General features: G+C 38.6%; 3 protein-coding genes across 4 annotated transcripts in view; all 3 read left to right on the top strand.

Annotated features, from left to right (window-relative positions):
• LOC117629760 overlaps positions 1-7,053 on the top strand; it is a 13,432-nt gene extending 6,379 nt beyond the window's left edge. Inside the window, exons 2-8 of one of the 2 annotated variants that reach the window (XM_034362368.1) lie at positions 4,187-4,295; positions 4,504-4,644; positions 4,732-5,097; positions 5,481-5,723; positions 5,977-6,069; positions 6,298-6,498; positions 6,585-6,874. In XM_034362368.1, coding sequence (XP_034218259.1) covers positions 4,187-4,295; positions 4,504-4,644; positions 4,732-5,097; positions 5,481-5,723; positions 5,977-6,069; positions 6,298-6,498; positions 6,585-6,797 — 1,366 coding nt within the window. In that variant the 3' untranslated portion in view covers positions 6,798-6,874. Of the gene's footprint in view, positions 1-3,581; positions 4,296-4,503; positions 4,645-4,731; positions 5,098-5,480; positions 5,724-5,976; positions 6,070-6,297; positions 6,499-6,584 lie in introns of those variants that run through there. The other variant, XM_034362360.1, reaches the window with a different exon arrangement.
• A 9,992-nt stretch (positions 7,054-17,045) lies between these two features.
• LOC117616732 (metalloendoproteinase 2-MMP) lies at positions 17,046-18,602 on the top strand. Its single transcript, XM_034346130.1, has one exon. It carries the CDS (start codon positions 17,206-17,208, stop codon positions 18,337-18,339), a length of 1,134 nt encoding a protein of 377 aa, XP_034202021.1. The 5' UTR covers positions 17,046-17,205; the 3' UTR covers positions 18,340-18,602.
• A 1,232-nt stretch (positions 18,603-19,834) lies between these two features.
• Positions 19,835-21,680, top strand: LOC117615733 (protein JINGUBANG-like). The gene has a single exon (XM_034344877.1). The coding sequence runs from the start codon at positions 20,054-20,056 to the stop codon at positions 21,374-21,376; it is 1,323 nt and encodes a 440-aa protein (XP_034200768.1). The 5' UTR covers positions 19,835-20,053; the 3' UTR covers positions 21,377-21,680.
• The last annotated feature ends 1,622 nt before the right edge of the window (positions 21,681-23,302 follow it).

Raw genomic sequence — 23,302 nt, 5'->3', positions numbered from 1 at the left:
GGTAAAACTGCTCTGAAAAGACTCGCTGAAATTCTCCCCAGTTTATAGCAGCCGGATTTTCATAACCCCTTTTTACTGCCTTCCACCAATGATAAGCATTGCCCTTGAGTAGAAAGGTAGCCAAGCGGACTCTATCCTCAGTTGGACATTCCAAAACCTCAAAAATTCTTTCCACATCAGTAATCCATGATTCTGCTTCTGCTGGGTCTGTACTACCCACAAATTCCTTTGCCCCAAGTTCTTTAACTCTCTTAATTTCAGAACTTTCTGTACCGCGCCTTCCCCGTAAGGCTGTAGCCATTGTGCGAGTAAACTGGCTGAGCACATGTCTCATATCCAAAGCATTATCTCCCGCAGGTGGGGATGGTGGAGGCGAAGGTACTGGTGGTGAAGGAGGGGGTGACGGAGATGGAGGTGGAGGATTCGGCCCCCATCTCTGACCGCGGCCTCTTGTTCTAGCTCTGCGAGCCGACATGATTCTACACAAAGAAATCATGAAATCATTAGATCAACAATGCAGCAAAAGTGCAATAGTCGAAGGAAAATGAACCTAATGCTCTGATACCAAGCTGACAGGCCCCGCCCCGGAATTTCCCGGAAACCGGAGCGGACCCCGTCTTTGTTCCGACATCATCCCGATGCCGGGCCCACTAAATTAAAACTCGAGACTTTCTACCAAAATTTTGGCAGAGTCTCCCCTGTTAAAAGCAATCCCAACAAAAATTTACTCAACCTGCAACACACAGTAATAATAATCCCAACCAACAGCATGCTTTCACAATTTTACAAGTCGCTAAAGTGGCCTCCGGCCTCACAAGTAAAATCTATCAAGGGCGATACAGAGCATCTACTGAATTTAGATTACAAGTACAGTTGAGTAGAAGAAATTACTCAGTTCCTAACTAGAAAGATGCACAGATTGAGCTTCGTACACCACTTGCACGCTTCCTGGAGCGACTACTGGCTGGGGGGCGCAAAACAGAAAATATGTGAGTGGACAAAAACCAGATTGCAGTTAAAAACAACATAGTAACCCCACCATGTAAAAATAATGCTCAAGTCATGCAAGTTCACAATTCCAAGATTAATTACTCAAAACTTAATTCAAATAAAACTTTTCAAAAACACAAGTTATCTCTTTCAAAAGAAACCCCATTCTCTCCATTTTACCACTTCATTCAAACTACTAATTCCTTACACACTCAACCCTACATATCTACATATAAATATACATATATATATATATAATAAATAGCTATACGATATACTCATCACACCACCTAGGTACCGGGAAAACAATCCAACTGGGGGATCGTTTGACTAGTCCGCAGGATTTCCAGGTGCTATCCTGCGTCTAGGGATGAGCGGTCCAACCGGGGGACGAAACTCCAAAGCTCCCACACCGGAACATCCAACGCCATGTGTAGCTTCCAAACTATGTCCTACGCGCGCAGACTGGATCATCACACACCGGAACATCCAACGCCATGGTGATGACCCTAAACTCTATAATAAGTCTTTCCACATGCCGGAACATCCAACGCCGCATATGGAAAGTGTCTCACACGCCGGAACATCCAACGCCGCGAGTGAGACTAGTAACTGGGGAAGGTACTTACGTAGTGTAGTCACACAATTTCTCTCCACAACCACATTCTTCCACATCTACCTCCAACTACCCCAACATCTCATCTATAGCGCATAATTTTACCTCCCCACTAACCACACAAATGCACTCTCAAAACCCAAGAATGCCAAACTCGATATATATATATATATAGCCAAAACTACCCGACCAACAAAATCATTTCATGAGCATGATAAATAAAATCCATAAGTCATTAAAACATTATGCAGAAACTTTCATCAATTAAAACCATGCATATGATTAAAACAAAGTCCACTCACAGATAATCCCACGCTGCCTGACCACGTGAGGGTCCTGCCTGCTGAGTACGTGCAGTCGAAACACCTATTTCGAAATACGAACCGTTAATTGGTATAACATTACGTCGAAGCGGAAATCATAAATTAAATGATTAAATCCCCAAATTCCCCATACGTGCACGTTGAAGAGGGTATCCTAAGGTCCAATTACAGGTTTAGGATTCGTTCACGATTTTACGGTTATCGCTAACCCGCAAACTTTGCACTATTGAATTGGAACATCCGGGGCTCCGATTCAGAATTCGTGAAGTCCCATACGGTCCTAGGAATTCCTAGAACAACATATTTTAACTCGGGAAAGATCTAACGGTTGGAATCTATCGAACCCGGATAACGCACAATATGCGAAAATCCGTTCGATAGTCAAACGACATCCGAATTGAGATCCGCGAATTCCTACACGCTCGTGACAACCTAAGGATCTCATCGGGTTAATTAGCAGCCTCACCAGACTTGCCCACGCGCCGCCACACGCGCCGGCAGCGCGTGGGTGTGTAGAGTAATTTCCGGCGACGGAAAAACTCCACACCCGAGCTCACCCTTCCTACCCTAGCTTCTACTCGAGGTCAGGATCACTTTCTTCAACTACGGGGAGGCCCAATTCGGGCGGCAACTGGCCGGAATTTCAGTTTGAAATTCGGCCCAAACCCTAGGTTTTCCTAATCGGTTTCTACACTCACAAACGATCCAAACCTATACCAACATCAGCTAGAACTCGTAAAAAGGAGGAGAAACCATACCTCAATCACCGAGTTTGGGCGGCAGAGGCGACGGCGCGACGGCGAGCAAGCTCCGGTTCGAACCAGTCGAGCTCGCGGCCGGAGTTCGTGGTTTTCGACGGGGAAAACGGCCTAGGCTTGATCGGGACGTCGAGGCGGATCGATCGGGACCGGTCTCGGGTCCTGCCGTGGCCGGAGCTGCGCGAACCGAGGAGAGAGAGGGTTGACGTCGGGGAGAGAGAGAGACTGAGGAGAGAGAGAGTGTCGCGCGAGAGAGAGAGAGAGCTGAGGTGAAAATCTGATTTTTACCAAACTTTTTGAAATAATTACAAGTTTGCCACTGGAAGTATTTTGCCCGTAACTTTTTCGTTACAACTCCGATTCAAGCCTACCGCCTGTCTACGAATTCGTCTCGGTACCACCTACCCAAAAATACCATCCACGGTCCCAAAATCCTTCCGGATAAGAAAGTGACCAATTTACCCCTACCCCAAGGGTAAATTCGTAAATTTAATTACATCGATTAAAATAAACAATTAAATTTGGAGTCGTGGTGTTACAGTAAATTCATATTTTTTTATATTAAAAAATTAAAATTAAAAACAAAATCAGATAATAAATCATACTTTTATGGAATATAACTATAAATATTATATTTTCTTAATTTTAAAATAAAATAAAAAAGAAAAAAGAAAACCAATCATGTGCCAAGGGAGAAGAAACTTTCATATAACGGAGATAGTATTTTTTGCTATGCCCGTCCAATAACACAATAACACGTAAGATAACTTTTTCACGTCTCATTGCAAGGTTTTTTTTGGTGCCAAGGGGCTAGTTTCAATAATAATTTAAGTTTTTATGCCAATATATTGACGGCTAGTCATGTGGAGTTGAAATAAATTATAATGATCAATCAAACTCAAGCACCGATCCGTAACTCCGTTCTGAGAGGGTGGCGTTTCTATCTGCGAAACGGGGCAGTGAAGCAGAGGGTGTCGTTTTCTTAAAAATTATCCAACGGACAGAAGCTAGCTAACTTTCCCGCGACGTTGAACATAGAAACGTACGCACGACCCAATCGCAAAGCAATAGCAAAGTCAAAGAAAGACGAAGAATAATCCAAAATCCGAACAGTTCCAACAAGACGAGACGACCATGGATAATCGTCACCTCCTCGCGCTCCTCCATTTTTGACACTCCTCCGTTTCCGCGTCCCCAAAATCTAGGGTTAGGGTTTTCCCTCCCTGCAACTCTTTCTGATCAATTGGAGTTGCTCCAGGAAAAACCCATCCTATCCATCCATCAATGTCTCTCTTCTCTCGCACTCCATGGCTATTACTGCTGCTGTTGTGCTTTCTAGGGTTAGTATTAGGATTTGGGGACGCTCTCAAGGTCCCCCTCAGGATCAAGGATGTGCTTCCGGTTCTGCCACGTCAGATATCGTGGCCGGTGCTCAACAATTTCCACAGTGCTGTGGATTTGTTGCCTTCTTTTATCGGGTCGGTGACTCCCGACAATACATCAATTGAATGGGAAGGAGCTTGCTTTTCTGGTAACCAGGCTCGGCTCGAGTTCACCGAAGGCGATCGGGACAAACCCAATTTGGGAGGTGGCGTTCTCTATCTCAAGGTTCGGTCTTTATCTCGGTTTGAGCTATTGAATGCTTTTTCTGATTTTGATTGGTTTTGTCTTCAATTGAGTTAATTGTATTGGATGCTCAGCTTTAACATGAGCTGAAATCAGTTCATGGTAATCTTGGTTTGGACTTCTGACTGAGTAGTGAATTATTGTAAATTTAGTTTCTGGGGTTGATTTTGTCAAATTGGTTCTTTTACAGACTTCTGAGGCACACAGTTGGGCTTGTATGGATCTGTATGTTTTTGCAACACCCTATCGGATTACATGGGATTACTACTTCTCTGCTCGAGAACATACCTTGAAATTCGACTCGTGGGAAGAGCAGGCAGAGTTGGAATATGTATGTACATTTATCTGTAATCTGTTTGAACATTAAGCTTGACAACCTTAATTCCTTGGAGATGACACTGTGATGACTGTTGAGCAGGTAAAGCAGCATGGGGTCTCTGTGTTTCTCATGCCATCAGGGATGCTGGGGACCATGCTTTCTTTAATAGATGTTTTGCCTCTGTTTTCTAACACTGCTTGGGGTCAAAGTGCAAACATTGATTTTTTGAAGAAGCACATGGGTGCTACATTTGAAAAACGTTCTCAGCCTTGGCAGACAACTATAAATCCAGAAGATGTTCATTCTGGTGATTTTCTAGCAGTTTCAAAGATCCGTGGTCGATGGGGTGGATTCGAGACTTTGGAAAAATGGGTAACCGGAGCATTTGCTGGCCATACAGCAGTGTGCTTGAAGGATGAGATGGGCAATCTATGGGTTGGCGAATCAGGACATGAAAATGAAAAGGTATCAAATTAAGGACATTTTATAGCTCATTAAGGTTGAAATATAAAGAGTAGTATGAGAAACAATTGCACCTTGTGTGCATGCTTTAAATTAAAGTAACTCTCTGATTTCATTGGTTTGGACTTCTTGTGGAATATAAATTAAGCTTTCTAAATGTTTTGATTCTTGCAAAGAGTGGAAGTGATAGTTGAATCGGGCTTGAAGTGTCACTTAAACAGATTATGGGCATTTGTTTAGTGAAAAAAATTAAATAGATGACAATGTTGCATAGATTTTTAAGTTTCTTCAGCTTTGATTGGTACTTTCTCTTTCTGTGGAGTTATTGTGATTGGTCTGACTGAGTGTTGGATTGTTTTGACATTTTACATGTATTAATATTGCAGGGTGAAGAAATTATAGCGGTGGTTCCATGGGATGAGTGGTGGGAACTAGCACTCAAGGATAGTTCTAATCCACAAATAGCCTTGCTTCCCTTGCATCCAGAATTGCGTGCAAAATTCAATTCTACGGCAGCATGGGAATATGCTCAGAGTATGTCAGGGAAGCCATATGGTTATCACAATATGATATTTAGCTGGATTGACACCATGGCTGACAACTATCCTCCTCCTCTTGATACTCACTTGGTATGCATTTACTGCTTTAAACTTTTGTGTGTCCTAGTACAATTAAACATTATAGAGATGAGGCAGGGTATTATTGTGTCGGTTGTTAGTTTGTATTGTTATTTCACCAGCATGCACGCACGAATTTCATGCTGCGTTTCATCTCCCCACACATGCATGTATATATGTATGTACGTATATGTTTTTTTAGATGGAGCATACTTGGTTTTGGTCAATTAAGTTTTCTATCCTAATTGGCAGCTCCTGTTTTCAGGTTGTTTCTGTCATGTCTATGTGGACCAGGATGCAGCCTGCTTATGCTGCAAATATGTGGAATGAAGCTCTCAACAAGCGGCTGGGGACAGAGGTAATTATGCTTTGCTTGAGGTTTTCATTTTACTTTTGGTGTCTATTAAATCAACTTAAAATCCTAAGCCATGCCATTTTGTTCTGTCTTGTTTATTTGGGAATGAACACGTTTGTCTGCCCTTAGGATTCTAAATCTCCTTAGCATCTTCTAATTTTATTTTAGTATATTATCTGCTTGCTCTATATTGAATCTGATGTTAATTCTCACCTGTGTGCTTCCTTTTAGGGTTTGGACCTGTACGAGATTCTAACTGAGGTTGAGAATCGTGAAATAGCCTTTGATCATTTGCTTACAATTCCAGAACAAGATGAATGGGTATACAGCGATGGCAAATCTACAACATGTGTTGCTTTTATTCTTGCAATGTATAAAGAAGCTGGGATTTTTGGCCCTATTTCCAACTCTATCCAAGTTACTGAATTCACTGTAAGTCATTTTGCACTCGCGTAGTTTTCTTTTAACTTTCATAACTGTGACTATATATGACATGGCTTTATTAAACTTGGTCACAGATTCGTGATGCGTACATGCTTAAGATTTTTGAGGATAACCAAACCCGCTTGCCAAGTTGGTGCAATGGCAAGGACGAAAAGCCCCCATTCTGCCAGATCCTTGGTGAATATCGGATGGAACTGCCTGAATATAACACCATAGAGCCATACACTAACATGAATGAGCACTGCCCCTCCTTACCTCCTACTTACGACAGACCACTACGATGCTAAATTCAAGTTCCACTAGATTTGTACCTCCCACTTAGGCATGTATTACATCATTTATCAAGTTGTAGTTGTCTATTAAAAATTCGTAAGACTTATGGGTAAGCAATGGGCATTTTCTCTATTTCACTTGAGCTTAATAAAAATATTGTATATAGTTGTGGATGGAACAAGGAATTATGTTTACAAAGTTTGTTATTTGAAGTGGTTGTAATTGTACGGTGTATATTTCACCCCCATAAACAATGTTCTTTTTCTTCTTTTTTTGGCTCTTTGTTTTTGTTTAGACCCAAGAAAGAGAGGGTTTGTTGGCCTCAACTAGTTGTAACTCCCATTCGAATTTTGAACAGCAAAATGAATAAGCACGGTTTCACAATTAATCAACCGACTATAATTACAAACAAAAGTAAAAGGTCATAAAAAGGACAATTTATAAATGTGGTAATTTCTCTTTTTCGACTCAGATTAAAGAATGGCAATGGCCGTGCATGTATGTTGTACAAAGATTAAAGATAAGCTGCTGCTATTGCTTTCGGCTTGTCTTGCTCTTGCTCTTGATCCAGTGGAGACCCAAATGAGCTGCAATCTTAACCCTATTCATACCATTTGATGCTGCAGCCTTAATTTTGTCAAAGCCTTCTTCCACTTTCCTAGTATAATTACCCTTGGCACAATCAGCAGAACCAGAGCTCTTCTTGGTCTCAGAAGCAGAAGCAGGGTCTTGGTTGCTGCCATCCCTTTGATCTCCCCGTGGGGTGTCGTACGGCCTATTTGATCCCATTGACGAAACCCTTTTGCACTCGAATATGAAATATGAAGAAAACCAGAGTTTTCTTGAGAGAGAGAGAGAGAGAGAGAGAGAGAGAGAGAGAGAGAGAGAGAGAGAAAGAGAGAAATCAAATCATGGTTGTTCCTTGTGTTCTGAAAACTAAACACGATCTGTGATACTTATATTAATGGTGAAATACTTAACGCTGTACAGAAAACAGAAACTTTGACAGAGGAAGAAAAGAACCTTCTTTCAACACAAGTAAATAACTGATCTCGTGGAACCTTGTTGGGGTAAACTAAAAACTACGTTAAAGGAACCGTGGCAGTTGTCACCTGTGGCCTGATGGAAGTTTCCATATAATATCTGTTTTTTTGGTTAATGAAACATCCTTTTTCTAAGTCAACAAGAACGTGCGTAACTACTAACAAACAGTCGCAGAACCAGAAATTTAATCGAAAGGACAACCTCAGGCGATATAAACATTTTTTTAAAAGTCATTATACACACAAATTTTCATTATCTTATTAATAAAACATATATATCCTCTACCTCTTGATCCTCATTTAATGCTTCAAATTTTTTTGAAGTTGAATTGATCTCCGTGAAGGAAGCTCTGTTTTGTTTATTGAACCATGGACTCATTTCGGAAACAGAAAAATCAAATCAATAACCAGAATATAATGAATCAGATCAGATCAACTCAAATCCGTATACAAATACGAAATACAATAACAAAAACAAAATTTCATAAAAATTAAAGAATGATAAAATGGTAGCATATACATATGTATAAATGTTCCATATAAGATGATAGAGGCAAAGCTGCATGCGGCTAGCTACTGCTTTCCGGTTGTCTTTTGGTACTTGTCTTTGATCCAGTGGAAACCCGATTGAGCTCCTGACTTCACTTTGTTCATGCCATTTGATGCCACTTCTTTTGTTTTTCCAAGCCCTTCTTCAACTTTCTTGGCATATTTCGCCTTTGCGCCGGAGCTGTTCTTGGTCTCAGAAACAGGCAAGGGGTCTGGGTTGGTGTAGTCCCACTGATCAGCCCATGAGTTCTCGTGATTTGAGACACTTGATGCCATTGTTTCAAGCAAATTAAGAAGATGAATGATTTGGTTCTAATTTTTGTAAGTAAACTTTGATGCTTTTGGCTGTGATGGGTTCGGAGGTCTATATATATAACATCAACATGACTATTATATGGATATGATGGCAGCCTGATTTTGAAAGCGCGGGTCTTCCATGACATTTTTAAAAGCGAACACGTTTCATTGACGCACTTGATTACAACTTAAGGTTCCTTCTTGCAGCAACAAAGACTGAAAGCCACCAAAGAAACGAACCTTCTCTCTCTCCGCGCTATTGATTAAATAAACTCAGCTCTCGTTGAACCTTCTGGGAATTGACAAATAAAATATCTGTCATGGTAGATGTTGTCACATGTGGGCCGTGGCTGTGGAAGGTTCCATTTTCAACCTGGTTAGCTAACTATTAACCTAATGCATGATGTCAATTCTAGAAATGATGCGTGCGTTTTTCTTATAATAAATAAATCGTTAGTAGAAATATAATTTTATACATGAATGATGCAAAAGACTTTTGACATTTCTTCACATCACAATCAAAGGCAGTGGGAACATATATGGGAGAGATGTTATTCCTTGGCGTGTTAGTGTTTCATATTGTTTTATCTGTTTTCTTAATGCTATTTTATGCATGTTCGGCGGCTGCATTGCACTTAATTCTATAACCAAATATTTTCATTATGTTTCGTTAATTAAACTGGTGCTAATCCAATTAGATTAGGGATTGGTTGGATATGTTACCTTGTTTCCTTAATTATGCGGTCTAGCTTGACTTATTCAACTTGGATGTAGCATGGCTTCTGATACGGTCATACGGCTGACATTGAATAAGGATATACAACGCCCAATGGCAATGACACCAGTTATACATGTAGTTCAACTAACCAAAATACAAATACCCGCTTTACTTATGCTAGTTATAATCAAGGTCTAAAATATTGATGGTTTAAAAAAAATGAAAAGTTCAATGGAAATATCAGAAAATTATCGATTTCAATAAAAATTGAATAAAAACTATAGAAATTGTAAGAAAAACTTGAAAAAATTTCTTGAAACTTTGGAGGATGTTTATTTAATCAATTATCTATTACTTTATCATATATAAAAAATTAGAAGGAAATGCATTGCATGATGAGTTTAACTGATTTAAGTTGATTATATAGCAAGTTGACAAATGCTGTGAGTGTAGAAAATATGTAGTAATTAAATAAAGAAGATTAAACACACCAGAATCATTTATTTATAATGATTTAGTACAATATTTTACACTTTATACATTGCATGTTAAGATATATAACGGCTCGTTTGGTACGTCGGACTGTACTGACTAATTTCTATCAATAGTATTAATATGTTTCGGAGAGTATTTGACTGTTTATCCATAATATTATAAGGCGTTTGGTGTTGTTCCAGATAAATAGTCTGATTAAGTTATACTGTGTTTGGTGCTATTCCAGATAACATCAGATCATACAATTTTTATTTAAGAATTCTTTGATAATTTAATGAAAATTTAAATTTATAGGGAAATTAGGGAGTAATTTAGTGGGAAGTTAAAAGGGCTTTTAATTTAGCTGCAGCTTCTTGCCATTAATCCCATATATCCATCCATCATCATAAATTTGCCTGAATACGATTTGGTTAACTAAAATTTAATTTCCAGCATTCACCAAATTAAATCAAACAATCCACTCATCGACCAAATTGAAGCTTGAAATTTGGAAAACTGAATATGAATCAAACTCATCCACTCCCCAGCAACCAAACCCAAGGTTTTTGGTTACTCTCCGAAACATTGAGTTTCAATTCAATACAAAATATAGACAAATAAATAATTCCACAATCAATTACATTCCTAACCTAATTTTCACAAAAATAAAAGCTCATAACCTAATTTCCACAAAATTTAATAAAAAAGGAAATATATAAAGAAAGAGAGAAGAACGCTAGGGAGAATAAGATGAAAATAGGATTTTTCAAGTGAACGTGTGTGTTCTTTTTCCCTAGCCATATAATTAAGCATGTATTATCTTTTACCGAGATGTGTAGATTGTATTAGTTAGTCAGGTAAGGAGAGTATTGAAAGCCCAACCCGTTTAAAATAGTCAGGTAACTAAATAATACAAGTTAACACCAAACAACCGTCATGGATTATTTACTTTTATCCAAAGTTTAATATGATGTACCAAACGAGCCCTAAGTGACTTAATACCACATAGAGTTCCTATAAGGTTCAAATTTGAGTTATTTACACTAACACCTCCTGAGGTTTTTGACTTTTTCACAAAACTCCTTGAGGTTTTAAAAATTGCAAGACCACCCCATGAGGTATTAAATTGTTTTCACAAAACTCATGTTCATTGATTTTTCATCCAGAGATTAATGATTTTATACACACAAAAATTCTCCAAATGACAAAGTTGGCATTTGAGTACTTCATTGACGTTAATTTTGTCATTTGCATAAGTTTTTTTCAATGAAATCATCAATTTTTGGACAAACAATCATTGAAAAGGGGTTTTGTGAAAACAAACTGAAACCTGATGGGGTGTTCGTGTAATTTTTGAGACCTAAAGGGGTTTTGTGAAAACACAAGAAATCTCAGGGGGGTGTTAGTGTAAATAACTCTTCAAAATTTTCAATGTCTTCATCATCTCCATATTATCGATATTATAGAGATATTTTGGCCAAATGTTGCTGAAGTGTGAGAAAAATTATTGACGTCGATATTTTTCGATATTATCGATACTTATATAATATGTGTATGGATATGTTCCAAAATATCCTAGACCGGAAAAATGATAATATCCTCAATATTATCAATATTTTAGTCCTCGGCTATAATATATCTAACTTGCATCCTTATATATGGTCCTCTTTTATTGAGAAATCTCTCAAATAATTTTATTTGAGGGACACCTTTTAAGGTTCCATATGATTTTTTTTTTCAACGATCCAAATGATCTATTTTTTCAACGATCCAAATGATCTATTTTTTAAGTCTATATTCATAAATTATCCTTGCATTTATACAAATCGAAAATCGTTACACATCCAATTGTGTCCTACAAAATCAATTAAAATAGTGCTTAAAGAGAGTACTAAAATTGTAATAATTCAATTGAGAGATCAAATAATATCGAATTCAAGTGAGTTTTATTTTTATTTATTATTTATAGAGATGATCTTTAAATGAATATCTACAAAATAAATGGTAGTGAAATACAATACGGAGTGTGCCATATAAGGATGTCTCTCAAATAAACTTATTTAAGGTATCTCTCAACTAAAGCGCTCTCTATATATTTTTTACAAGGATGGTCTATGGATTTAGACTTAAACAATAGATTGTTTGGATTGTTGGGAAAAAAAAAAATCGTAGAAAACCCTAATGGGTGTCCCTCAAATAAAATTACTTGAAAAATTCCTAAATAAAAAGGGACTATATATATATACACACACAAATAAAGTTTGCGAAGAAAAATTCTTATGTTAACATGATATTAAGAAGTAGGTTTGTGAAGAATAAAATGCTGATGGAAAAAAATCCTCAATTTCAAATAATAAAAGTAATTTGCAATTAAATTTAAGATTTTGGCATCCTAATAATTTGATTATTATTGAGGTTATTAATAATTTGATTATACTATTCAACCTCACTGGAACGGAATCCCTCTGCCTGTATAGAATAGCAAAAGGAACATGTACGTGAGTATAATAATACGATTTTTTTGAACTACATAGGACAAGTCTTAAGATACATTTTGGTGCCCTTATGTTATGTGTTGCCAAGTCAATTGTCAATTATTGGCCTTATACAAACTCAACATATACAAATACGTACATATAATAAGATGCACATCACAAAGTAAATAATCTATAAAAGGAGAGGAACTCTCATATAATGAGAATAATACTTTTTATTATAAAAGGAGAGAAACTCTCACTGTTAGAGCATTTCTAGCAAAGGGCCCAAGGAGAGGGTGCAAACCCAAAATGGTGTTTCCAGCAACAAAGATCTGCCAAGGCAAGGAGTGGGGCCCAGCAAACTGGGCTGGCCCTAGCTCCAGCCCGAGGGCAAGAGCTGACGTCAGCGCTGGAGTTTAAATTTTTTTAACGTTGACGCGTGTATCGTTAAAAAAAATTTGACAAGCCCGCTACAGTCCCCCAACGGCTCTCTTCCACGTGGCTAGCTTCTGGGCTCTCTGATCCACTTTTTCCAGCAATCCAACAGTAGCCATTTTTTCCCGAATAAAAAAATCGAAACTGGCCCCCCCCCCCAACGGCTCTCTTCCACGTGGCTCATTCTGGGCTTTCCGATCCCCTTTTTCCAGCAATCCAACGGCAGCCAATTTTTTCCCAAATAAAAAAATCGAAAAAAAAAATACCTAAAAAATATTGAAATTTTTTTCTACAAATACCAACCAATACTCTTCACTTTTAACACCAACTCCTCATACATTTTCTTCTCCTTCTACTATTATTCACTTTCTACTCAATATTTTTTCACTTTCAAGTTATTTTTTTCTCTATCATATTATGGGTTCTTCTAATGAAACCGGAGGGGCATGGAGCATGATGGAAGATGTTAGCTTGTGTGAGGCTTGGCTCCGAGTTAGTCATTGTCCCGTAACGGGCAATGAGATTAAATTTTGTCATATGTGGAAAAAAATTCATCAGGAATTTTGTGATAGGGTAATTGGTTCGACCCGTACGGATCAGGCATTATCTAGTAGGTGGAAAATTCTTAACAAAGAGTTGGGGAAATGGAGAGATGCCTTGACAAAAGCGATGAACAACCATAGAAGCAGGGAAAACCTTAGCAGTGAGGTAAATTATTTGTAATTTTTGTTTTATTAATTTCTATGTCATATTAAATTTTATTTAAATGTTTCTTGCAATTTATATATGTTGTTAATATTTCTTGTATTTCCAATATTAATATGAATGTTTCTTGCAATATTTATATTTTGTTTTGCATTTCTAATAAATTGTTAAAGTTTCTTGCGTTTCCATTATTTTTTTTTTAATACTTGTTGCATTGCCAATGTTTTTTAAAGTTTCTTGTATTGCCATTTTTTTTAAAATACTTGTTGCATTGCCAATATTTTTTAAAGTTTCTTGCATTTCCATTTTTTTTTTTTATAGATTATCCAAGCACAAATGTTTTTTGGTGCTACTGGGCAAGGCAAAAAAAGTTTCAACCATACCCTATGTTGGGAGGTGGTGAAGAATTGTAAGAGATTCCAAATTATTCCAACGGGTCCGACGGTAGTCTTGAACGAGACGCCACTCCATGAGACACCGGCATCGGATTCACCTATGGATTCCCCGATGAGTCAAGACTCGCTTATTGAAAAGGAGCCTAGACCTATTGGGAGGAAGGCGGCAAAGGCGAAGAGAGGGAGTAATTCTACCAAGAATGCATCTAAATTTTTGGAGGAACTTTCAAAGATGCAAGCCATGAGAATTGAAATGGACATGAAACAACAAGAGCACGATAGGGCAATTGATGTAGAATATGCAAAAGAAAGGGAAGGGAGTCTGTACTCCAAGAAAAGATTGAAAAAAAGGATCGGGAAACCATGGCCATGGATACAAGCCATATGTCCCCTGAAACAAAACAATTTTGGAAGCTAGAACGAAGGGATGTTATGAGACGAAGACTTTTTCGTGACGATGGACCTAGCAACACGGATTGGTTAAATGATCAAAACCATTAAGTTAGTTTGCTTGCCTTTCATTTCATTGTACCATTAAGTTAGTTTGCTTGCCTTTCATTTCATTGTATTTTTTGTTTTGTTTAAAAAATTAGTGGTAATTCATGTATTTTATTTTATGAGTTGTATTGATTTTCTTTTAGTGAATAAAGAAAATATTCAACAAAATTCCTTTTTATTCAAAACATTCCATACATAAAAAGCAAACCACAACCAAAGCATAAAAAATAAACAAACCACAACTAAAGCATAAAAAAAATAAAGCATAACTAAAAATACAACATAAACATAATTAAAAAAAAACATCTTCACTTCACTTCATTCACCTTCATTGCCTTTCACCGCCCACAAATGCTCCATCAAGTCAACTTGACGGTGTTCATGAATATACGACGATTGCATCTCCGTGTAGCGCTCAATCATACGAGGCAAGAAACTACCGTCTCTAACCAACGGATCATGCTGCACTGGTTCTCCATTTGGCCCCATGGGTTTTTCATAAATTCGTGTTAAGGCCGTGTTCATGGGATCTGGTTCATACACTTCATTAGCATCATAATCATACTCATCTTCCACAATCATGTTGTGGAGGATGATACAAGTCATCATTATACTCCTAAGCACCTCATCGTCTAATAGGCGCGCCGCACCCCTGATAATAGCCCACCGGGCTTGAAGGATACCAAAGCACCTCTTGACATCTTTTCTGTACCCCAATTGATAGGCAGCAAAAAAAATTTCCTTATGGGATCGGGGATGTGGAATTGATTTCACAAATGTTGTCCACCTCGGGTAGATACCATCAGCTAGATAATACCCATTCTGGTAGACGGTATTATTGATTTGATATGTGATATTTGGGGCTTCACCTCTCAGAACATCATTAAACACTGGGGATCGATCCAAGACGTTCAAATCGTTTTGAGAGTCGGCAACTCCAAAGAAGGCGTGCCAAACCCATGTATCAAAACCAGCAATTGCTTCGAGGATGATGCTTTTCTGCCCTTTCCGATTGCCATAATCCCATTGCCAAGCAGTTGGACAATTTTTTCATTGCCAGTGCATGCAGTCAATGCTACCAATCATTCCAGGAAATCCACGAGACTCAGCTTTTTTTAGAAGCCGTTGCAGGTCGCTAAGCGTAGGTCTGCCCAGGTAGTCCCTGGTGTACAGAGTTTCCACTGCATCACAAATCGCACCAAACTCTCCAAAATAGTGGACTTCCCCATCCGGGCAATCTGATCCACCTGATCAGCAGATGACCCATATGCCAACATGCGTATCACAGCTATGAACTTTTGCTCGGGAAGAAGCCCCAAATTTCTAGCACAATTTTTCTTTTGAACAAAGTATTCATCATAATTACAAATATCATGCATGACTTTATTGAACAAATGAGGTTGCATTTTATATCTCGCTCGAAAATGAACATCAGAGTACAGAGAATGTGGGATAAAATAATCTTCTAGAAGATTCTTACCCCGAGAATGTCTATGTCTATCCACATTCGGGGCACGACCTTCTCGTGAACCACGGCGGCTCTGGTTTTCTTCCTTCAGCAAAGCAACGGCCATGCCAAGTTGCTCATCTAGTTCTCTCTATGCCCTTTTGCTTGCAGCTCGTCGACGCATTCTTTCTCTCCTTTCTCGCTCTTGCCTCTCCAAAACCTCTTGCATGTCTGCCATTGAAAATGGAGAATGAAATCTAAAATCTGAGAAATAGAAATGTAGAGAAGATCTGGTGTGGGAGGTATGAGCTGAGCCTCTGGTTTCATAGAAAAATTTAGATAGATAGATAGATATGACACGTGGCACAATCTTAAAGGGTAAAAATCTTATCTGAAATTTGAAATTTAAAATTTATCTGAAATTTAAATTTCGAAATGTATCTGAAATTTGACATTTTGAATTTATCTGAAATTTGAATTTTGAAATGAATCTGAAATTTAAAATTTATCTGAAATTTGAAACCGAAAATCTTATTTAATATGAATAGTATTGACACGTAGAAACTCAAAAATCTTATTCGAAAATATTATCCAAATTAATTGTTTAAGTAAACAAAGTTGTGAAAAAAAATAAAAAAATGAATAGTATTTGCCGTAGCAAGTCTGAACTGCTGGAAACACACTTTGTTGAGGGGACTAAGACACCCATTATTCACGTAAATAGTAACTGCCTTAGGACTCTTCTTACCATGACAAGAGGCTAACTGATGAAAATGCTCTTATTATCCATGGATCCTGTTAGAAGAAAGTTTTTTTCCTACCACTGGGTTGGGGCCAACCAGGGATAAGACTTATAATCAGTTAATTTGTTCCACGTGGACGCTTATAACTGGGCTCAGAAACATGCAATGCAGTTCAACCCCCAACTTTGACCACTGCTCTCCTTGATGCTGCATATGTGAATCATCCTAAAGTCAAAACATCTTCAATTCCTTTGTTTTTTCTTTGTCTATTTGGTCATGATAGCCATACAATACAACTAGAAGAAGAAACTAGAAAGAAACTTCTGCTATCTACGTCTTCTTGCATTATTTATGAAAACCACTCCACACACACATCAAAATTCAAAGCATACAAACTTTCAGTTCAAATCAAACCCACCTAAATACGAATTTTTTTTAAAAACAAAATCAAACACGCAAATTCAAATTCATTAATTAAATTGACAAAGACTAATTCCTATGATGCATCATGCACTAGTGTTTGCCGGCTCCAACCTTTCTTGTTTATATCTCCACTTTCCCTCTTAAAATAAAACCATTCAATCTCCTCATTCCGTCTCCTTTGAAACTCCACAGCAAAAACCAAATTAACTAAAACGACCATGAGGCTGCCGTTTCATCTTTTTCCCATTGCCATTGCTCTCTGTCTCTCATTCTCACTTACACACACCTCAGCCCGCTTCTTCCCCGACATCTCATCCATCCCTCCTTCACTCGTCCCCAACGTCACCGCTTCGGTCCCCGCAGCCTGGGACGCTTTCCAGAAGTTCGGCAACTGCCACGCCGGCGATAAAGTCGAAGGCCTCTCCAAGCTCAAGAAATACTTCAATTACTTCGGTTACATTCCCAATTTGCCCTCCAATTTCACCGACGACTTCGACGACGACCTCCAATCAGCTCTCAAAACCTACCAGAAGAACTTCAATCTCAACGTCACCGGCGAGCTAGACGAGCGCACCATCCAGCACCTCGTCAAGCCTCGATGCGGCAATCCCGATATAGTCAACGGCACCACTACCATGAATTCCGGCAAACCGACGTCGTCTAACACGTCCAATCTCCACACGGTTGCTCACTACTCTACTTTCCCGGGGACGCCGGTCTGGCCGTCCAGCCGGCGCGACTTGACCTACGCATTCTTGCCGGAGAACAAACTTGCCGACGACGTCAAGGCAGTGTTTTTACGGGCCTTCCAGCGGTGGTCGGCAGCGACGCCGTTGAATTTCTCCGAGACGACGTCGTTCTACACGGCGGATATCAAGATTGGGTTCTTCAGTGGCGATCACGGGGACGGAGAGCCGTTCGATGGGGTTTTGGGGACGCTGGCGCACGCGTTCTCGCCGCCCAGCGGGAGGTTCCACTTGGACCTTGACGAGAACTGGGTGATCACGGGTGACATTAGCACGTCGTCCGTGACGTCAGCGGTCGACCTGGAGTCGGTGGCGGTTCACGAGATTGGGCATCTGCTGGGGTTGGGCCACTCGTCGGTTGAGGAGGCGATTATGTTCCCGACGATCTCGTCGCGGACGAAGAAAGTGGAGCTGGCGAGCGACGACGTTTTGGGGATTCAGTCGCTGTACGGCGCCAATCCCAGTTACGACGGTACGAGTGGGTCGTCTACGACGTCCACTCAAGCACGGGAAACGTCCGCTGCTGGGGACCACCTCACTTCCGCTCCAAGGTTGTGGGGCCTCAGTGCCTTGCTGGCCGTTGGATTTCTGTTATTGTCGTTTTAGTTTTTTCTCATATTTTTTGGTTTTATTGATTTTAAAGTTAGATTTAGCTTATATTGTTTTATTATTTATAATTTTTTGGGGTACTTATTGGGGATTTGGCACTCTGCTGACAGGCCATATCTTACTTACTTGTATGATTCTTATTTTTGTAGGGTTTTTTATTTTTATTTTTGGTATTCAGATACAGTTGAATATAGTTAGGACGCCACTTGTACATATATATACATTTTTATTTATTAAATTTTAAAATACATACATTATAATTTTATTAGCCTCAACCAAAGTATAAAATATCTGCAGGTCGGTGAGCTGTTCACCTACGATGCAATAATTGGTCTGACTTCAACAAAAAGAAGTTTAAATTTGTTATCATTCATTCTCTCTTCTGGTTGGGATACATTCAAAAGCCCATTTCCGTCTTATAATTTTGTTATGGAAGTGCAAATGGGCCACCCGTTTTGATATACTGGTTCATCTTTGATTGACAAGCCCAATTACTAGTCCATGCTTATTGATTACCAGCGCCGAATGCGCAGGTAATATTTTTAATTACTTGAACTACAAGTCTCTTACTATTAGTGTAAGCCTATTGAATGAAAAACGTTGAACGATGCTTCTAGGTCAAGGGCAAATTCTGATGAGTGCGTATAAACTTACCATGAAGATGAAACCTTAACTGAATCATACGCAAGAGTTATTAATTAGTTCATTGATTAACACATGGAAAAAATGTATATATACCATTAATCGGTCGAAAAAGGGAAGAAAAAAAAAAGTATGAACCATTGCATTAATTCTCAGTATGAAAGAGGAAAAGGGTTGGCATCTTCGCAAGTGAATGGAACCTTCTTTACAATTTCGATCCATTCTTGGTCCAATATATGACTCACCACAATTATGGTCCAATGTGTTGACAGACTTTTTATGTTAGTCCTTTGCATTTGGTCCGCCATGCCAAACTTTGCTAGTTGATAGCGAGTGCGGAAAAGTTAGTGGCTAGTCCTTACAAAAAACAATGTGAATGATAAAGACGTTACTTGGTAGACAAATTCCACAATCTGAAAGCGGAAAAGTCCTCGCAGAGAACTGGACTCATGCGGACCCAGATTATATATTTCCAACCCTTTTTTAAAGTCAGTTATTTGATTAATTAAATTCAAAATTCTGATCCAAAAAAGTAAAGATTCAAGCACTGCATCAAGAGCGGTGTTTAGCTATAGCATCATGAATTGCTCTAACCTAATTATACACATCAGCAAAATGACCTAAGGGCCCCATACTTTTCTACTTTCAGCGATATTTGTACAGCAACAAAGGAAAGTGGAAAGCATTATCCTTCAAATGGCAAATCCACAAAAGCTTTTAACTAATTATTAGGCCAATTGATAGCAATATCTCTTTTCCCAACCCAAAAGCTAACTAATTATTAGGCCATCCCATTTTAAAAAAAAAAGGTCGAGAGGCTAATATATCTAACTTGCATCCTACACCAGCAGCAGTACTGCAGCTGGTTTTGGTAGAAGAATCTGGCCTTCTCTTTATCTGTTCGCCACTAGTTTATTGTCAAGAAAAGTTAGAAAATGAACGTTCCAGCGGGTCATCGCGGTAACCTTTTTCAAACTTCATATCTTCTCTTCATAAGAAGGTAAACTCATTCTAACAAACCGAACAGAAGCTTTTATATCTTTCTTTTTTTAAACCAAAGCTTTCTTTAATGGGACTTGTTCCATGTCCCTTGCCATGTCACACAAGCACAGAAGAATCTCATGAAGATCACTCCAATATTTCCAATCACCTCCTCCAATCAGAAGCATCAACCTCTTCCTCCTCCTCTCTCTCTTCCCAACCAAGTTTACCATCTGTCCCTTCTCTCACTACCTCAATCTCCAACCAACTTCAACTTGTTCTAGAAGCCCCAACCACCCACCACCTCTGCATAGCCACCCTCAAAACCCAAACCTCCTCCTCCTACGTATGCTCCCTAGCCCTCTCCGGAAACTTCCTATACAGCGGCTTATCCAACGGTCAGATCATAGCATGGAGCCGATTACACCCTTCATCACCCAACAAGGTGGTAGCCACCACCAACAGCACCGTTAAGTCTCTAGCGGTCGTTGGGGAGCTACTATTCAGCGCTCACCAAGACCACAAAATCCGAGTCTGGAAAATCAACATCAATCTCATCAAAAACCCACACGATCATCAAAAACACTTCAAATGCATCGCCACCCTCCCCACCCTAAAAGACCGGGTCCCACGATTCTTCTCTCCCAAGGACTATGTCCAAATCCGGCGACACAAGAAGTGCACCTGGGTGCACCACGTCGACACAGTCTCCGCCCTAGCCATATCCAACGACGGTTCGTTTCTCTACTCCGCCTCGTGGGACCGCACATTCAAAATCTGGCGGACGTCGGATTTCAGATGCTTGGAGTCGGTGAGCAACGCCCACGACGACGCCATCAACGCTATAGCGTCGTCGCTTGACGGGGAGTTCGTCTACACCGGCTCTGCAGACAAGAAAATAAAGGTGTGGAAGAAAGTTAATAAGTCGGTCGTGCTTGATGCTACTCTGGAGAGGCACAAGTCGGCTGTGAATGCTTTGGCTTTTAGCTCCGATGGCTCTGTGCTCTACTCCGGTGCGTGCGATCGGTCAATTTTAGTGTGGGAAAGAGATCGTGATCATGATCGTGGCGTTGAAGGCGGCGGCATGGTGGTGGTGGGTGCGCTGAGGGGACACAGCAAGGCCATATTGTGCTTGGCTGTGGTGGCGGATTTGGTGTTTAGTGGGTCGGCGGATTGTAGTGTTAGGGTTTGGAGGAGATCAGGGCGGCTAGTTGATGATGATCATAATAGGAGCATCGGCTATTCTTGTTTGGCTGTGTTGGAAGGTCACAGGAAGCCCGTTAAGTGTTTGACTGCAGCTTGTAACAATAGAAGTGAGGATTCTGATGATTCTGGTGATTCTTTTCTTGTTTACAGTGGGAGTTTGGATTGTGATATTAAGGTCTGGCAAATACATGTGCCCTTTTTTTAACGTTACTTTTTCTTTTTGTTTTTTCATTTGGATGCTAAGAATGTTTTTTTGTTTATCGAGCTTGGGGTTCGTCGGTTGATAAAAACAAATGTGGTACAAAAATGTAAATTTCTAACATTGTTGTGAGATTTGAGGTGTTGATTTTGACATTTTAAAGCGTAGGCTTTAGATTAGGGTATTTTGGACCTTACATGATCATTTTTAATTGATCATTTTGGGGTTTGTTGTTGGAATTTTTTCATTTTGGAGTTGATTATAATTAACCTCAATGACGAAAGAAAAAGGAAATATCCCTTTGCACTGAGTGACCAGATTACCAACCCTTTAGATAAGACAATGAGTAAGGACTATCCAAACTTTGACAAGTTTGTGTTCATTATCGGTTTCAAAATTCTCCATATATATAAAGTTAATTTCACATCGGATTTATGTTCCCACTTTCCAAGTGCTGCTTCAACCTAATGGACAAAAAGCAATGCATGATCTGTCAAATATCTATAAACCCAAGAAAACCACGTGCCACAATATAAAGTGATACGAAAATATCTGTTTGCGAAAGCAAAAGTCATTTCGTAAAAGGTAGTGAGAATAATCTAAAATATCGATAATATCAATGAAATATTGAGATATTATCGTTTTTTCGGGTCAAGGATATCTTGAAACGTATCATTACACATATCGTACAAATATCAATAATATCGACGTCGATAATTTCTCTCACACTTCAACAATATTTGGTCAAAATATCGCTGTAATATCGATAATATCAATAATATCAATAATATCACTAATATCAATAATATCGAGGTGATGAAGACAATGAAAATTTTGAAGAGTTATTTATACTAACACCTCTGAGGTTTCTTGTGTTTTCACAAAACCCTCTCAAGTCTCAAAAGTTACACGAACACCCCCTGAGGTTTCAGTTTGTTTTCACAAAACCCCTTTTCTTTGATTGTTTGTCCAAAACTTGATAATTTCATTGAAAAAAAAACTTATGTAAATGACAAAATTAACCTCAATGAAGTATATTCAATCTAATCTCAAAGGCCAACCTTGTCATTTGGAGAATTTTTTTTGTAAAATCATCAATCTTTGGATGAAAAATAAATGAAAAGGAGTTTTGTAAAAACAATTTAAAACCTCAGGGGGTGTTCTTGTTATTTCTAAAATCTCAAGGAGTTTTGTGAAAAAGCCAAAAACCTCAGGAGGTGTTAGTATAAATAACTCAAATTTAAATGTTATAGGAACTCTATGTGGTATCAAGTCACTCATGTATCTTACCATATGCAATGTATAAAATGTAAAATATTGTAGTAAGTAATTATAAATAAATGATTACATGAAATTTTACCTAACCCCATATAATATATGTAAGGTCTGAAATACGTATGAATGGAGGAATAAAGAGAACTTTTTTACTCAAACTAAAATTGGTGTGTTTAATCTTCTTTCATTAATTACTACATATTTTTTAAACTCGCAGTATTTGTCAGCTCGCTATATACTCAACTTAAATTAGTTAAACCCATCATGCAATACATTTCCTTCCAATTTTTTGAGATAAAGTAATAGATAATTGACTAAATAAACATCCTCCAAAGTTTCAAGAAAAATTTCTAAGTTTTTCTTACAATTTCCCTAGTTTTTATTCAATTTTTATCGATATCAATAATATCCCAATATTTCCATCAAAATTTTTGTGTTTTTGGACTACCTATATTTTCGAAACCATTGATATTTTAGACCTTGGTTGTGAGTATCAATTGTAAATTTAATATTGGGTAAAACTATAAGACCCAATTTATTATATAAGATCTTGAACTTCATGATTTTTACAAAAGCATTAGGCGGAAATTCAATTAAATTTAAATAACATACATATCTTGAATGATTAGTCTTCTACCATATCGAGATATTTGTCTG

The sequence above is a fragment of the Prunus dulcis genome, chromosome 1 (assembly GCF_902201215.1).
Source record: "Prunus dulcis chromosome 1, ALMONDv2, whole genome shotgun sequence".
Taxonomy (NCBI): Eukaryota; Viridiplantae; Streptophyta; class Magnoliopsida; order Rosales; family Rosaceae; genus Prunus; species Prunus dulcis.
Note: the sequence above shows the minus strand (reverse complement) of the source record. Positions and strands in the feature narration are given on the sequence as shown.

Coding starts and splice junctions, on each gene's coding strand:
- LOC117616732 (XM_034346130.1), top strand. CDS start 17,206: ATGAGGCTGCCGTTTCATCTTTTTCCCATTGCCATTGCTCTCTGTCTC.
- LOC117615733 (XM_034344877.1), top strand. CDS start 20,054: ATGGGACTTGTTCCATGTCCCTTGCCATGTCACACAAGCACAGAAGAA.